Raw genomic sequence first — 17310 nt, 5'->3', positions numbered from 1 at the left:
TGAAGATTCTGTTTTTCAAGACTCTTGTTTTCTTCTCTTAGTGATGCATAGTCTTCCATTATCAGTTCCCTTTTTGAGTCTATGGTTTTATATTCATCAATGAGAGTGTAGAGTAAGGATTCTAGTTCTCTTTTTGAGTATAAACCTAGATTGTCTTGTAAGTTATGAAGACTGACCTTTTCATTTATGTCTTCTTCTTCTTCTTCCTTTTCAGAATCTGATCCAGCCATAAGTGCTAGTATGGTTTCTTGTGTTCTGCAAGTTTCCCTGTCTTCCTTGTTTTCCATTGCTACAAGAGCAAGAAAGTCATAATCATCTTCTTGTTCTAGTGCAAAAAGAGACTGGTTTTCTATCTCATCACCCTCAGACTCTTCATCAGATGAATTCCCCATTGCTGCAAAAGCCCTCTTCATTGACATGTCTGCCTCTTGAATTGTCATTCTTCTGTTTGAGGGGACAAACTTATCCTTTCTGGTATCTTTCCCTTTCTCATAGTTTACCTTTTTCTGTTCTACGGCCCAGAGTGGACAGAATTTGATGAAGTGATCTGGACTCCCACACTTGTGACAAACCTGGTCTTTAGTATTTTCAGATGATTTTTGAAAAGCTTTCTTTTGAAAGGGTTGCCCTTTCTTTAGCATTCTCGTGAACCTTTTAGTTATGAGGGCAATGTTTTCATCTTCAAAATCATCTGATGCAGTAGCCTTTAGAACCAGGTTCCTTTCCTTTCTTTTTCCTCCAATTTCCTTTTCTTGGTTTTTCTTAAGTTCATAAGTAATGAGATTACCAATTAACTCATCCATTCCCAGTGAGTCTAGGTCGCGGGCTTCAGTGATAGCCTCGACTTTGCTTTCCCAAGTTTCAGGAAGAACACTCAAGAGTTTCCTTACTGCTTTTCCATTAGGCACTATCTCTCCTAAAGAGTACATTTCATTGATGATGGATGTGAACCTGGTGTGCATGTCTTGAATAGTCTCTCCTTCTGCCATCCTGAACAGCTCATATTGCCTGTTCAAGTTATCAATCTTAGATTTCTTGACTTGTGTTGTTCCCTCATGAGCTGTCTGCAGTGTTTCCCATATGGCTTTGGCATCTTGACATGACGAGATTCGATTATATTCGTCTGGTCCTATGCCACATATCAGAATTTTCTTGGCTTTGGCATTGTTTTGAATTGCAAGCTTGTCTTCAACATTCCATTCCTTTCTTTCCTTTGGGATTTTGGTGATTCCATCAGTTGCTGTTTTCATAGGTATGGTTGGGCCATCTAGAATTACTCCCCACAGATCAGGGTTTTCGCCAATAAGATGGTCCATCATACGATTTTTCCACCATCCATAATATTTGCCATTAAACAGTGGTGGTCGTGTTTGTGAAGCTCCCTCTTGTGGGGTAGGTGGTGCTGCCATTGAATCTTTTCAAGGTGTGAATCTTTTAACGAAAAGACCTGCTCTGATACCAATTGAAGAAACCTTACCCCAGACCACGAACCAGGTTCGTGTAAGTTGCTTTTAAGTAAAGACAGAATAGAGACACAAACACTTATTGAATTAAAAACCTTCCTCACTCAAGGAAGGAAAAACCACGTTTTATTAATTCAAATATAAGATTTTGTGATTACAACTCAATAATCAAAAAGTCTTATCTCTACTACTCCCTCGATTTACTCCAATCGATCTCTCCAAAAGGCCAAACCCACCTTTTGTTACAACTCTCACTAACACTCAACCCTACAAAGAGCCAAACCCACCCTTTGTACAATAAACTGTGAATTACAATTAAGAATAACAACAAGACAAATAGTTTTACCCGATAAAACTTTCTCACTCAAGAATGTTTTGAACGTAGCAATGCTATCAGCCTTGAAGACTTCAATTTGATGAATAATTCCCCCTTGTTCTCTGCGTGAAGTCGTGTAGTTCTTCTCTGCCTCGTGTGCTTCTTATAGAGTTTGCCTTGTACAATCCCTACTAATAAGGTAAGAAAGTTATGTTTAAACAAGGATTCCTTTTTAAATTAGAATCCTTATTATACACCACTTTCTTCCTTAATAATATATTTAAGGTTTTCCTTATTTGTGTTGACTTGTACCTTTAATATATTACTTTGACTTTGACAAAAAAACTCTATTTTACTTGATCTCGGACTTCTTTTGCTGCGTACATTTTCTTTGCGCTTTTGTCTATCATCAAAACGAATTAATGATTCTATCACGTTCTATCAAAAAGTAACCGTAAAAAGTTGGTTATAAATAGGACTGACTAAAATTCCAACGTAACAAACATTAGAGGAGAAGAAGAATAAGATAGAAACTATGGCCAATGATGATAGACGTGATTTCGATGCCCTTAGGGATGTGATCGCCATCTTGCCCTTGAAGGAAATTGTTCAAAATAAACTTCTATCGAAGAACGTTAGTGATATGGTTTCTCATGATGTTCAATTTGCCAGAATTTTGTTCAACCGTTATAAAGACTCTTCAACCTCACTCATCTATACAGTATATAATGGGCTAGATCGTTTACAATTCTACAAAATATCCTTTAACCCAATCACTCAAATTGAGTCGATTTTACCTGATGATATTGAGCTTATGGCCTCATGTAATGGTCTCATTCTCATTGAATTTGAAAATATCAGGTGTTACTGTGTTTTCAATCCCGTGACTGGAGAGCACCAATTGGTAACATATCCTAATTCATCTCCTAATAATATAGAAGATGTAGGCCTAGCGGTTGAGTATCCCAATGCAGATCGATACAAATTGGTAGCCGTTTATAAGTTGGAGGAGAATTCCAACCAGTTCTACAAGTTTTGCGTACTTTCATCAGAGCAACCTGGTGTGTGGCGTGAAATCCAAGTGAGGACCATTTCTTTCCTACCTGCACTTCCTAGTGGTCCACATGTTTATTGGGAGGATTCTCTGTATTGGGTCAGAAATGATGGGAGTGTTCTGGCTTTTGATACGAAGAGAGATGAGGCTACACTAATTAATCGTCCTGAGTTTCTTGATCTCGATTATGATAGAATTCTCTCTGGTCAGGATAAATGGTTAGGGATTGCGCAAGGTATACTTACCCTTGTATGCATTTTCAGAACTCGCACAATCATTGCTACTTTTGACAGTGCAAACAAAATTTGGACAATTTTCCGCACTTTGGACAACTTCATTGTAGATCAGGACGGCTATTTTAGGGGATGTCCAGTCTGGATTGACAGCAAGCAAGTGTCTTTTCTGGTACGAGATCTCCAGACATGGCATTATCATCTATACGAGTGTAATCCTAATACGAATGTGTACGAAACTGTTGCAGTGGTGCCTATGATTAATCCTCACACGTTTTGTTTTTCATCCAACGTTAGCTTCTGTCCACAACACACCCTACAATGATGCAACGGCTGATGAGCAAACATACATTGCTACAATTTTGAATGGGATCAACGGATTTATCATCGAAGGTACCAGTTAGTTTCTGTTATCATAGTTCTTGTAATGTCCTAAACAAGATTAAACGTCAGGATTAACAATACCTTTCAAATTTATCTTTAAAAACATGTCAACTAAGTCAAAGGACATTTTCATAGAGATATTGTGTGCCTTATTTGATTGACTATAGCGGCGTTTAGTAACTTGTAGATCTGATTTTAAACTTTAGACATGTTTAAATCATTTTTTCTAATTCTTCTCAAATTTTGTATATAACTTTGTCCAGATATTCCAGTGGAAGTATTACCAGTACTACAAAATGATGATGACGAGGAATTTTATGATGACTGAAGACGAAGATGAAGAAGAAGGAGGAGGGGGAGGAGAAGAAGATTGAGAGCATAGTTAAACATTGTAATAGCCGTAGTATTATTCTGTATGTATGATGGAATATAAACTTCTTTCTTTAATGTTATATATGCATCGAGTAATGAATTTGAAAGAATTTTAACATCGTCAAGGTAAAATTGTATGGTGCAATCCGCCATTCAAAATTTGCCTGACAATAAGCAAAATGATTTTAAAATGACTTCCATTGTAGAAAAGTTATGGAAATTATGTAAAAATTAAAAAAGGAGCAACTGTAATACCAAACTACTTATCAATCATTTAGCACATATTACAAATCCACTGCAACTTGCATGCAAACAACATTAATAGTAATCTTCTTCAGAAAAAATTACAATATATGCTCACTACATATTTTGGATAGAAATCATCACTCACCCTTGTCTGGAAACACCAGGCATTGCACCATAGCTTTGCAGTTCGAACGTGAAATAGCAAATCAATAATACTAAAAATATTTGTAATTTGAACCTGCATAAGCACGTTTTTTACAGATTAAACTTAGATTCCGAGAAGAGAGTTTTTGAAGTTTGTTGTTCAATGTAAACTTCTGTTGAAAAAATTTTTAATCGTATGGTTTCTCATCTAGAATTTGCCCAAATTTTGTTCCAACATATCATAAGACACTTCTACATAAAACTTATATATTCAAAATATGATGAAAGATTATTCAGTAAATTCCACAAAATCTCCTTAAGTCCGATCACTTGATTTGTGACGAATTCATCCTATGACACTGAGATTTTGGTCTTATGTAATGATCTGTTTCTCTTCGACTTTTACTAACTATGCCACCTAGTAGGTGCTGTTGTGTTTTCAGTCCCATAACTGGAGCGCACCTTTCCCAAAGTCTACGATTGAAAAAATAGGTCTAGCCGTTGATTACCCGAATTCAGATCAATACAAATTGGTAACCATTAGTATGCTGGTTGAAAATTCCTGCTTGTTCTACAAATGTTACCTACTTTCATCAGATGATGAGCAATCTGGCATGTGGCGTGAAATCCAACTGAGAATATTCTCTGTATTGGCTCAGAAGTGATGGTAGCTTTCTAGGTTTTGATATAAAGAAAGAAGAGGCCATACTCATAGACCGTCCTGAGTTTATTGATCATTATGTTATCAGCTAGGGTAAAGTTTTGAATAGTAGGGATATGAGTGGTAACGATATATGGCTAGGGAGGGCGCAAAGGTTTGCTTACCCTTGTATGCATTTTCATAATGTACATAGTCATTGGCACATATGACAGTGCAAGCAGCCGTTAGAGGGTTTCCCAAATTTCGGACAACTTCATTTCTGGTCTGGACGGCATTGTCATTGGCTTTCCAGTATGGATCGACACCAAGTGTCTTTTCTTGTACAAAGTAACTAAGATCAAGGGGTACAAAAATGCTGCAGTGGCTTGTGTCCATAAGAAGCCCTCCTATAATGTAATTGCTGCAAGTTTGAATGACATCAGAATATTTATTATCAAAGGTATTTCAATTAAACCTTTGTATTTTAGTTCTTGTGATGTGTTAAATGAGACTTAAGTCCTTTCAAATTTATGTTCAAAACAGAGAGATATTGTGTGCCTTCTTTGTTTGGCGAATCTTACATTCAAAATTTGATTGAATCTTTTATTCTTCACTTTAACATGTAATGATGCCCCAAATTTGGGGTAAGAATAATTCGTACGTGCGTATAGAATGTGGAAAGTTGCTACCTTTTAAGAACACTGTCACCGTGATCATTAGATATATCCTGCCTTATGATCTCCTAAAAAGTCATGATAGAATTTTCCAGTGAACCTGTTGAGCTAGGTTGAGAGAGCCTTCATATGCACTCAATTGCACAACTGTGAGAAGATGGCATCAAACTGTTTTAAGAAAGCCAAGTATGCCTGAAGGTGGATTGAGTAATTGTAATTCTGTGGTTCTTGGCCGTCAAAAAGTGCAGCAAGAATGTAACTGCGTACTTGAGGGGAGTTCTCCTTAAATATTTGTGAATGTACATGGAAAAAATGGGAGAACTCACTCCGAGTGTTGAAAGAAATAAGCAAATCAAAAGTTGTGATGAGCACACAACACTGATGTGTTTAACTTGCACATTCAGTGATCAACAACAAAAAGCTCATGAGCATATCAATTTCACCTTTGCATTAGATGCAGATATCTCTCTTCAACAAAATTCTTATGCTTACAGATTTGTCTTAACGTTACCAAATATTCCAAAGATACGCATACTAGAAGGAGGCCTCCTTGCAGTCTGCAGATGTGTGTGTGTGATACCAAAGAGAAACATTCAAACCTAAAACATCCCTCCATTAATGCACAAAGATGACAATTATCCGTGAATTTAACCAACCACTCACTATTTTACCCACCGGTTAAAAAAAAGAGAGGGAATTGTTGAGATCTGAATACCAATGCCAGACATCATCCACCAGATGGACCTGGTATATATTAGAACCTTTTTTTTTCTGGCACCATTTCTCACACCAGGAATGAGCTATCGAACTTCTTAAGCATTCTGCGTCAAAACACAAGCACAACCGCTTCAAAATCAACCTCCGTGTAGTGCAACTTGCCCTAGCTAGCTTGGAAGTCCAGGAACAGTCGCAGTTTCTGTGAAAGGAGCTCACGAGTTCCATACAGTGGCTTACTACTGATGATCCAATCTTTCTCAAGCAGTCCCGCCTTGGCACTATGTGACATCTCATCGTAGAAAGCCCAGACAATACCATAGATGGAAGTCTTCAGGATATCAGCCATTGAATATGCTTTTGCATAAAAAGGGGCTCCTTTTCTTCTTCCTGCCATGCCTGCTGCTGAATCTCTCCTTCCTGGGTTTAATGTAGCCCACTTAATACCAGCAGGATCCATTAAAGTATTTGACGATTGTAAGTTGGTTTTCTTGCCCATCAAAGTTTCAACAGCTAATAAACTCGATAGCAATGTTGAAATAACAGCAGCATTGCTCCCTGATAGTTGAGCAACACCAAATCTGTCCTCCTTGTGTGAATGCACAGTCAGTGAAGCCACAATGCGAGCACACCAAGCTAGTAGCTGCGTGCAGTTTAAGACTGTATTTAGCATCTCATTTAAAATAAGTATTATACTATCAGTTGCATATATTACCAACGGCAGTTCAGGATACGCGAATGACAGTAAAACCAAAGAAATTTAACTCATAAATTAAGAATAAAAAGTTACCACAGAGAAAAAGGCACAGTATTTAAGGACATTCAATTCATGTAAAATTAGTGATTTACCTGAAAGTCATCAAATGATTCATAAACCTTTGAATCGGCAAGCTGTTCATTTGGAGAACGCAACTGGTGAGAAAGTTGCAAGGAGTTACCAACTGGAGAGCTTTCCAAAACCTCACTCACATTTCTTGTGAATTGTTCAACAGGGGTCAAGCACACAGAAATGACTCTTTTGTAAGTTTCACCACTTTCCTCAAAGAAGGCAGCTCGGCGCCAAGGATCAACATTACCTTCGGATACCATACAAAGGTCAAGGTATGCAAGATACTGCAAAAGAGATTTTGGTGTGCTCTCCTCCAATGCGGCCAGAAGCGGTTCACTTGGATTTGTTTCAGCAGCTGCAGAACCTTTTGGAGGGGCAAAGACGGACCGTTTTGTGTGTAACACCTAAATAATCAAAGTAACATAAGTTCTGCTACTTATGCTTATTTCCGGATGATATAGAAAAAAATAACCAGCTTGAAGATATACAGCTAATTGGGAGCCTAACCTGGTGTGCGTGTGTGTTTGATGAGAGGTAGTGAAAGGGGAGAGTAAGAAGGAGAGAGACCGACCTGGTGTAAATGATGACATAATTCCCAGCAGAGAATCACCACAAAACTTCCAATATAGAAGAGAATCTGCTCAGTGATGAAGTTTCCTACTGGAAGTTGACCCTTAAACTCATAAGGTAGAACAAATGAAAGGATAGCTGAAAGCACATAACCAGCAGCAGAAAGCTTTAAAGCTTTCCCAACAGCTAAAGGTAGCCCCATCTTAAAACTGAAAAAAGGAGGACGCTGTTGACATGGAACTGTGTGTCAGTCTCTGACTAACGAAAAGATACCAATAGTCACCACATCAAACTATAATTTACATGACGGAACACATATCTAATAAGAGTGGGAGTAATCAAAGAGAAATCAAATTGCTAGAATCATAGCAGTGAGAGAACTCACATATGGAGTTGAAAAAATCTCATCTAACTGTTCCAGTAAGCATAGACAATTGGGTGACTGGTTGTTTAAATCAACAACATACCTAATATAACCCCACAAGTGAAGTCTAGGGAGGGTAGAGAGTACGCAGACCTTAACCCTACCTCGTTCAGATATAGAGGTTGTTCCTGATAGACCCACTATAAATAGTTATTTTTTAAACTTATCATGAATACCATAATTATGAAGGACTGCCATCACATGATAAAATAATATTGCTACATATTTCCACAACAAATAATCTAAATAAATAATTCTGCTTGAGTTTTTATACATGAAGCAGCAGGAATACTGTTACAGTAGAGAATGCAAAGATTTAGCTTTCTCTTGAATCAATGCCCCAATTCATACGATGAGTCTATACATGAAACAAATACAAAAATTGGACCTTATTCAAAAGGAGGTTAAAACACGTGAATGGCTCAGATTAAAGGTAATGAAGGGCGAGGATCGCATAAGGGATGAACTATAAATACATCAAAAATCCAGTGTGAGAACATGTAAAAATCTGGTATTTCCTCATTGCTGGTCCGAGTTCTTCTCACTCTGACTTCTCCTCTCTCTCTCTAGCTCTCTCTAAGATTCTTTCCTAATTCCCAATTTATCAAATTGTTATATCCCTAAATGAATGAGCTATTTCGAGCTATTAATCCTATTGAAAGATGTGCATTACCAATCCCATTTGAGGTATGTTGGTGATGAGCTGATTACTGGGAGTTGTTGCTGGACCATTTTGATTTCAACTGGCTTTCGTAGTTGTTGTTATCTGTTATAATTTGCATTTTCCCATTCAGTTATTGAATTGAGCTGTAGTTTCTGTTTCCGCGAAACTGAGTCAAATTGTCATTGGATTGGGGGTAAATTATAATCGAATAGAGTGGTTAACTTGTTAATTACATAGTGAGTTCATTACAACTGATTTGGGATTAAAAGGATAAAACTGTTGAAATCAATCAGTTGAGAAACATTTGGAAAAAGCACAACGAATATCATAATTCATGACAATTTCTATACAAGTCTTGCATTATGCAATAACATACTAAAATAGATGTGAAGAAACCACTTTTATACCTGGATGATCGGGAACTGCAAAACCCACCGCTTGTTATATACATAATGCACTCCATATATCAATCCGATCTGCAAACCCCAAAACCCTAATTTCCCAATAACCAGCCGTCTGTGTTTCAATTGATCGAAAGCATTACAGCTCAAACAGAGGGTAATCACAGACAAAGACGCTGAAACAGCAGCCACCGCCACAAACAGCACAAAACTAATGGAAGCCCTCGCCCGGAGCCGAAAATCAGGGGACAGCAGCGGCTGAGAGTTAGAAATGGGAACAAGTATCAGCCGAGCAGTACCGAGCAGAAGATTTAGAGGGGAAGCAGCGCGTTGAGGGCGAGGAGAAGAGATGATGAAAAGGGAAGTAGAGAAGATGAGAAGGGAGAAGTGGAAAACTATGAAAGTGAAGATACTAAGAAATGAGGGTTTGAAGGGGGTTCGAGTGAAGAGAGAAAGGAGTAGGGTTTTGGAGAGGAAGAAGACGGCGGTGGATTGAAGCGCTTGCCAGATTAAGAACCCTAGGAAGCGGTGTTTGACGACTTTAGTACCGCCGTCGTTATCTCTGAATAAGGATCTTTCTACTATGGATATAAGCATTTTCCGGCGCTGAAAGACGGCGGAGAAGAGTGGCTTAGGGGTTTAGAGGGTGGAGAATGGTGGAGCTTCTGCGTAGTTTTACAATGTGGCGATGAGTTCTAACAGCACTTGGGCGGGAACTTAAGCGACGCCGTACCTCTGAATATTTTTCTCTCTTTTAATTTAATTTTAAAAGATATTTATTTCTTCTAATTTTGAACATATACAAATAATTTTAAATTTAATAAGCAGACATATCTATCTTATGTGATGTCCTACTTAATAATTCACGTGACATACGCTCTAGCTATCATCTTGAAAGTAGAAATGTTTGTGTCTTATTCTTAAGAAAATATTGTTTGCTAGAAAATTGTAATAAAATTCTCCTTAATTCCTCTACTATTGTTATTTCCTTAATTACTTTTGGTAAAAGAATGTTTTGACTAATTTAAAAGTTGATCAAGTTTGTGATAAAATTATTTTTATATCATGTAAAAGTGTTTGATAAAATAAAAAATAACTTTTAAAAAAAATTACAAATCAAAAAAAGGCGAACAACTAAATTAAATTATCAGAATTTTAACACTTTGCAGCTTTTGTTGTCCTGCTGCTAAAATTTACTCCTACTCGATAAAATCCGACTTGTAACTACAGTTTCGCTTCGCTTATTAAATAAGCCATCGTGGCTCTTTTTAATGAACATACGATAAAATATCATTTACTTCCAAAGGTTGATAAACTTTGTTCCCGTCTTTGAAATACCACACAGCTGTCTTAGCTTCGCCCACTATTGTCTTTTCAATTTTTTCACAGGTAGAGAGTTGAGAATAGATATAGAAAAACTGTATTAAAACAGTTAAAGATGAAAGTAAACGAAACACGAGGTAGAGAGAAAAAAATCCATAGTTAAAAAAGAATCCTCCATGTTTTCTTTCCACAACCCTCCAGTATGACACGAGTTTTCAGCGAATGAGAGAACAATAGCACAAAAAACACACTGTTTCAGTGGCGACTCTGCAGCAAACTTGAATTGCATGAACAGCTATTAAGATCCAAGGCCACAGTCGTAAAAAAAAAACCATCTACAAGATATCACAGTTTTGACGCCTATAACATATGGCCTTCATGATATTATAATGCACTGGAAGTTCGTCTTCAATAGAGTAAGAGGAAACTGTCAAAATTAGAGAACCTGTCGCCTTCAACATTCATCGCAAATTATTTGTAAGCAATAGATATGAGGCACCTTCAAGCAAAAAAGAAGAGGATACAAGTGGAACTTTGAGCCAATTGAAGGCATTAAAACAAGAAACAGATTGTACATTGGCAAATTGTGCCCGAAATTTTGCTAGAACCACTAGAGAAGAACCAATGTCTCATTAGGAAAAATTAAAATAACAACAATCTACAGGTTATAATAACTTGATCATGAACTTCACAATAATCTAGTTACCCCAACTCATACACGGGAAACCCAAAAAGTATATCAAGAAGAATGTACACATGAATTTCATAATTTGGTCACCATACAGAGCAGGTCAGTCAAGCTCATCATCAACAGGATCTTTGCGCTGCAATGATTAATCAAAACTCAAAAGCATTAGTCTTGCGACTGTCATAAACAGAACACTTGTAATACAAAGGAAGAATAATACGGCCGTGTTTCAATGAACACTTGTTCTATATGAAGTAGATGAATCATCTATTCAGAAAGAGATAAACATACAAGGGAACGTCTCATCAAAGTATATCAGTATAAATGGTCGCTCAGGGAACACTGCTCTGACAAGATAACCAAAGAAAAACCAACTATCAGTATATTCGCAATGAAGAATTTAGATATCTAAAATGCATAGAACTAAGAAGGCATTTTATTTGGGAAGAAAGGTTGAGAGTCATAGAACTGAGAAAGCCCTTATCACTACATCATTTGTCCGTCGCTTTCTTTTTTCAAACTGTTTCACAAGTGATGGGGCTAAAGGAGTTTGACTTTCATATTGATCCACCCATATCATAAAATATGACCGAAATTGACATGTACGATGAACTAAAATATTTAAATGGCTTAGTATGTCAAATTTGAAAGAAAAATGCTTTGTGTATAGATTGGAGTTGTGAAATTAAGGAGTGACAGTTGGTAAATTATTAGCAAGAGTTAGAAACAGTCAAATAATATTACCTTAAATTAGCTTAAGTTGTTGGACCAATGAGGACTTCCCATAAAACGAAGAAGTCGAGTTGTTTTATCAGAAAGGGAAGTAGGACAGTTTTACTATGACGTTAATAACAAATTTACATTCACATAAAAAGAATAACAAGGTAACTGCAGAAAAGTCAGCTTGAAATGAAAAGAAGATATATATCTCACGGCACTGCTCAAATGCAGATAGCTAATTGATTCTGAATTTGTGAAACCATGCAAGGCAAAGTTGCAGAGTTAATCGCCTCATGAATGTTATAAAGTGATACGCATATTAAATCCTTAAGCATAGTTGCAGGCTATGGCCTCATATATGTAAACGTAGTTTTCAGTATATAAGACCAGGCTAGAGGTTTTTTGGTGATGATAAAGAACTAGTTGGGGGAATTTATCATGTTGAAGTCAATGACTATATGCTGATATAGTAGCTTACCTTTCGCTTGCTGACATAAGGCTGTAACTGCACCCTACTCTGGGATTGGCTTTCAACCTCAGAAGATTTGTGATTCTCCAGCTGAAATTCTTTTCTAGATTCCTTCCTAGTACCTGATTGCCAAACTCTGCCAAAATTTGGGAGCCAGTTCACATCGAAAGTGTTTGTCACGAGCTCCCCTTTACTCTCCAACTCCAGTTCAACTCTTCTTCTCTCTGCCCAAGCAGCACCAACCCTGTTTGGGTTTAGTTTCGACTTCTTCTTCTGATTGGGAGGGAAGGGGTCACTCCTTCCAGGATTTGATACAAAATCTAGCTGACTTTTTTCAACCGCATTGAACCACGGAGGAGGTGCTCCAGAATGAACATTGCCCAGGGAATCTTCTTGAAATGTTAAAGATATCTGTGTAATGCTTGGTGAACCTGAAGGAGAAATTTCCATTCTTCAACTGTAAGAATACGTAAAGGCACACTAACAAGACAGAAAAAAGACCATAATAACCAACCCACAAACATATTATACGTCCATAAACATGAACTTACTACTCTGAAACATTACTAAAACAAAGTCTCAACTAAAGTGCACAAAACATAAAATTACGCAGAAAGTAAAGAAATCAGTACCCAGAGAACTCTTCATCCCCTTTGACATTCTTCCATCCGAGGTTCCCTAGCAAATCAACAGAGCGAAATTTACATGATAAGGAAAAACTTAAAAGCAGAAAAAGTTTAGACAACCAAATCCCGCATTCCAATTGAGAAGCAAAAGTAGCACCTGATACTATTCTATTAGCAAATAATTTCCATGTATGCTTCCACAAAAATTTTAAACTGTCCCGTGTTTCTTTTAGCATCATGAGAGTCAAATTGGCTATATTGTTAATTTTCCATCAACAGAAAGATCGTAAAAGATTTTTAGGTTTCCAATGCAACAGGAAAGGTTGAACTGTGAGTTCTTAATGACATTGTATCCTTTTTGGGCATGTATTTGTGATCTCTTAAATTGGTTTTTGTTTAGCTTTAAAAAAGAGCCTTGCCCTGGAAAGCATTTCCGCTGCAGCCCATTATACAAGGGGTGGATTGAGCCAATGGCACCTAAGGAACAAACATACTACTTACATATATTGACGGTGACTGACTTAGGCCAGCAAGATCAAGAGATTAATTATGACGGCACACAAATTTTCTCATGATTAAAATGGAAGCTTTTAGCATGTCATAAATATATGAGATGTGGAAGTTCAATTTCTACAGGCATCGGCAATCTTTTCGCACAAATGATTATAGCCACCTTGCTAGATGATTACCATCAGAGGCAGATCTACCCCCAGGGTAGGAGGGTCACCGGCCCCTGGTAACCTCGGGAAAAATGTATATAATATGTGTATGTATATCTTAAATAATGTTTATATATTTTGATTAATGATTGGCACCCGGAACCACAAAGGGAAAGTAGCTGCACTGGTTGATCTGGGGTGCACAGAATGACCTTTAGTGCCATTTAACTCAGATAGATTCCTGCTTTCAGCATTCGTCCACATATTGTTGTGACATTTTTGTAGTTACAGGACAGTTTACCTTTTTTGTAGCTTTTTTCTTTAGTTTCCAAAGAGTTCCACACCAAATTCTTTAGCAAGAAATTGACATGTCTATGTTATACAAAGAAAAAGAATAACATGTCTACATTAAAAATATTGGTGCCTAGTCATTTTCAATTCATGGGTCTGCCTCTATTACCCTCCCTGCCAACCAAACATTTATGAACTCTTAAATGTATTACGTCACAACTTGATAAAAAGAAGACAGTCAAATTTTTTAAATACTGTCAGAATAACAAAAGCACAGAGAGAAGAAGCAGAAATTCATCATAAGGGGGGGAATCATGTCATAGCTCACTATATGTGTTCCTTTGGTAACCAGATGTAAGCAAGAAAGCTCATCACGCGTTTGTATGAACACTTCTCATAAAAATTGAAAAGAAAAGAGACACCTATCATGATTGAAACTCATTTCTATAACTAGAAGTGGCATGGTTCTCAATGTTCAGCCTTCAAATATGAAGGTTGAAAGGCTGAAGTGGGCCAAAAACACAAAGGCTTGCCGTGTTGGCGCGCTTAGCTGCATAAGTGCAAAGACAAAAAAATGGAGAAAGGGAGGCTACCTTTTTACTTTGTTTTGTTTTTTATCGTTCTTTTTATTTTTCTTGTAATTGTCTTTTTCCCAGATAAAGAAAGCCATGGAATGTTATACCAAGTTTCATCCGATTGCACTGCTATAAATACATCAAGTATTTAGGCTAATCAATATTGCTTACTTGCACATGTAGACATAGCAAAACTCTGATATCTATACTTTCAACCTTACATGTTTATTTACATTCCCTACATTTTACCAGTCCTACGACCAACTTTTCCCACAACTAGAAGCTGTTATCTCTTTTCAACAAATTCAGTCAGTAATCACACACCAAATAAGAGATACTAAACTTGAAACCACTCAAAAAGTCAAAGCAAAGCAAATGAAATAAATCACCATCAATTAATGCTTAATAGTCTGAGGTGCCACCAGTTCAGAAAAATGATGAACACAAAAAAACAAATAATGATAAAAGTGTGACAAAAATGATAAAGCATCCACTGTGATGGTCAAAGTTGAGCAAAAAAGGACATAGGAAAAGGCAACTAGAAGTATGATAGGATGTCTTACTGGTAGTGCACACTGCGCAGTGATCTTAGTATCCGAGCTTACAACACAAAGATAAATAAGAGGAAAATTAAGTAGCAAATATGCCTGTTCAATATACTTACAGAACCTCCATTAAGACATTCGTGAGAAGCTGCGGCATGAAACCCCAAGATCTTTTGGGCATCTGTGCAAAAAGAAGTTCAGAGGATCACTATCAGTCAGTGAGCAAAATATGAGATGATGGAAACATCATACCACCATATGAAAGAGAAAACTATGAGGCACTAACTTGATAAGCCACTGGAGGAACAAGCATCTTCACCGAGTTGTACGCCCATGGACGTACTGCGCATATTAGGTCCATTTGTAACACCATGCATTTTGTTTTCAAATATCTGTGATCTCTCATCCGTATAATTTTGTAAAGGTACAACACTATTTGAAACATCAACGTTAAGAGCATGAACATTATCTTTTTCAAAACAATTTAGATAGTCAGAGTTAGTTTTATTTTGGATATCATTCGACGGTCCAATTGACGTTGCCCGAGATCCTCCATCAAGAGCTCCCTTCTTCGAAAGATTGCACTTCTTCTCCCACTGTATGAATGCATGACGAATGACTTTATCAGGAGTCAGAATGATAGGAAAACAATCTTTTAAACATAAATAAAAAGTTCAAGATGATATGTATACATTCAAGTTGACATGTGAGGATCAAATTCAGCAACTCTGTGAAATGCTAACATTCACCTCTTGTTTCTAAATATCCAGAAATTTCATCTAGACGATGACATCTCCCACAGAGAAAATTTATTGATAGTGTCAATCACTATGATATAATGACAAAAGAAAGGGATAATCCACATCTAGATCTCCCGATCAAGAGGGGAGAAAATGCCAAATAAAAAACTGTGTGTAGAAAGAAAGGGTTTACCATTGAAGAACAAAATTCTCATATATGCAACGTATAATCTAATGAAGAAATACATTTTAAGTTTTAAATAAGATAATAACTATGAAGTGCTCTAATGAAATTGGTAAATGAAGGAACGTCATCTAACTCTCATAAATTTTATCAGCTCAAATTTTATAGTATATTCCTACTCCAAGCAAAACTTCAGCTGAGGGCAACTAGTTTCAAATAAAGGTACAGAAATTGTTGTAGTTAATTGTAAGACTTGGTGATGGTGATAGTGATAGTGAGAGACATCTAGACGGCTTGCATACACCAAACAACATAAATTTACAATAGCATGACATACAAATAAATGTGAAATATATTACCAGTACCTTGGAGAAGTCAGCCTCTGTAATCCGAAGAGTATCAACCTTGTCCATTCCACCACCATACTTCCACAAAAATCCTTTAACTTTCTTCATATGATCCGCACCAGACAAATGCCTAATCGCATTGTCACTATATCCAACAAACATAAAATCTAAAAACGAAAACATATACTTAACTAATCAGAAAAACAAGCAGAAAAGTAAACATTCCATACCTAGCGTAGAAGCTGTCGAGTTCAAGTATATCACGATCGCAGAATATACACCAAAGTCGATTAAGCGAATCATGCTCAGGGCGCAGAGGGATAGGGTTTTTGAGGAAGAACCGGATATCGGAAAGCTTCGACTGGAAACGGGAGAGCACCGCCGCGAGCGACTTCTTGTGGTTAGGGAGGAAGTTATGGCGGCGTCCTTGATTGTGATTGAGCTTGCAAACAACGCAGAATTCGAACTGTCTATCGTTGCTCATGCTCTTCTTCGTCTTCTCGCAGTGAAATTGTACGGAGAGTTATTTAGGGCTCTGAAATTCAGTTCGGGTGATTCATCAGCAAAAGCACCCGCCCAATTCTATTGTCAATTTTTAGTTTATGTACGGCTTAAAAGTAATTAAGAACCAATTTATTATTGTTACTAAATAAAATTAATCTAAAACTTTAATATATGTTTGAATAATAAAATGTGTATCAAAATTAAAACGTTTGAATTTAAATATATGCTTTAAATAATGAATTTTTTTATGTTGAATTGAGATTTAAATATTATATAACTAAGAAACGTTTTGTTTTCTCAATATCAAATGTATAAAACTTTTATTTAAGTAAAAAATATATATAACATATTAGTTACTCAAATATTATGTTAATGAAATATTTTAAAAAATTTATGTGGTGATTGATGTGGTAATAGCTAATAGTGACAATTGATGGTTGTCACGACCCAAAACCGAGCCGCGACTGGCACCCACATTTACCCTCCTATGTGAGCGAACCAACCAATCTAA

The 17310-nt window shown here is 36.8% G+C and overlaps 3 protein-coding genes across 6 annotated transcripts; 1 reads left to right on the top strand and 2 right to left on the bottom strand.

The window, feature by feature from the left end:
* Nucleotides 1-2308: 2308 nt before the first annotated feature.
* On the top strand, nt 2309-3913 carry LOC114076326 (putative F-box/kelch-repeat protein At1g20790). The gene is given in 3 exon segments (XM_027915131.1): nt 2309-3346; nt 3348-3459; nt 3714-3913. Coding segments are annotated over 3 exon segments (1209 nt in total). The 5' UTR covers nt 2309-2314; the 3' UTR covers nt 3779-3913.
* Nucleotides 3914-5930: 2017 nt separating this feature from the next.
* On the bottom strand, nt 5931-9907 carry LOC107012471. Its single transcript, XM_015212326.2, has 4 exons — nt 9135-9907; nt 7641-7865; nt 7090-7473; nt 5931-6883 (listed from the first exon to the last, which is right to left on the bottom strand). Exons 1-4 carry the CDS (start codon nt 9723-9725, stop codon nt 6407-6409), a joined length of 1677 nt encoding a protein of 558 aa, XP_015067812.1. The 5' UTR covers nt 9726-9907; the 3' UTR covers nt 5931-6406.
* A 682-nt stretch (nt 9908-10589) lies between these two features.
* Nucleotides 10590-16909, bottom strand: LOC107012219 (TITAN-like protein). Of its 4 annotated transcripts, none has more exons than XR_003577492.1 (8): nt 16526-16904; nt 16314-16440; nt 15311-15620; nt 15144-15205; nt 12961-13006; nt 12338-12759; nt 11158-11275; nt 10590-10950 (listed from the first exon to the last, which is right to left on the bottom strand). XR_003577492.1 is itself a non-coding variant. In XM_015211997.2 (8 exons), exons 1-7 carry the CDS (start codon nt 16777-16779, stop codon nt 11455-11457), a joined length of 1248 nt encoding a protein of 415 aa, XP_015067483.1. In that variant the 5' UTR covers nt 16780-16909; the 3' UTR covers nt 10975-11275; nt 11431-11454. The 4 variants fall into 4 exon arrangements, 3 of the variants coding, with proteins under 3 accessions (XP_015067483.1, XP_015067484.1, XP_015067482.1); XM_015211997.2 differs by lacking the exon at nt 10590-10950 and adding an exon at nt 11431-11481 and having other exon boundaries at nt 10975-11275; nt 16526-16909; XM_015211998.2 differs by lacking the exon at nt 10590-10950 and adding an exon at nt 11431-11486 and having other exon boundaries at nt 10975-11275; nt 16526-16908.
* Nucleotides 16910-17310: the final 401 nt, after the last annotated feature.

Source organism: Solanum pennellii, chromosome 3 (genome assembly GCF_001406875.1).
Source record: "Solanum pennellii chromosome 3, SPENNV200".
Lineage (NCBI taxonomy): Eukaryota > Viridiplantae > Streptophyta > Magnoliopsida > Solanales > Solanaceae > Solanum > Solanum pennellii.
Note: the sequence above shows the minus strand (reverse complement) of the source record. Positions and strands in the feature narration are given on the sequence as shown.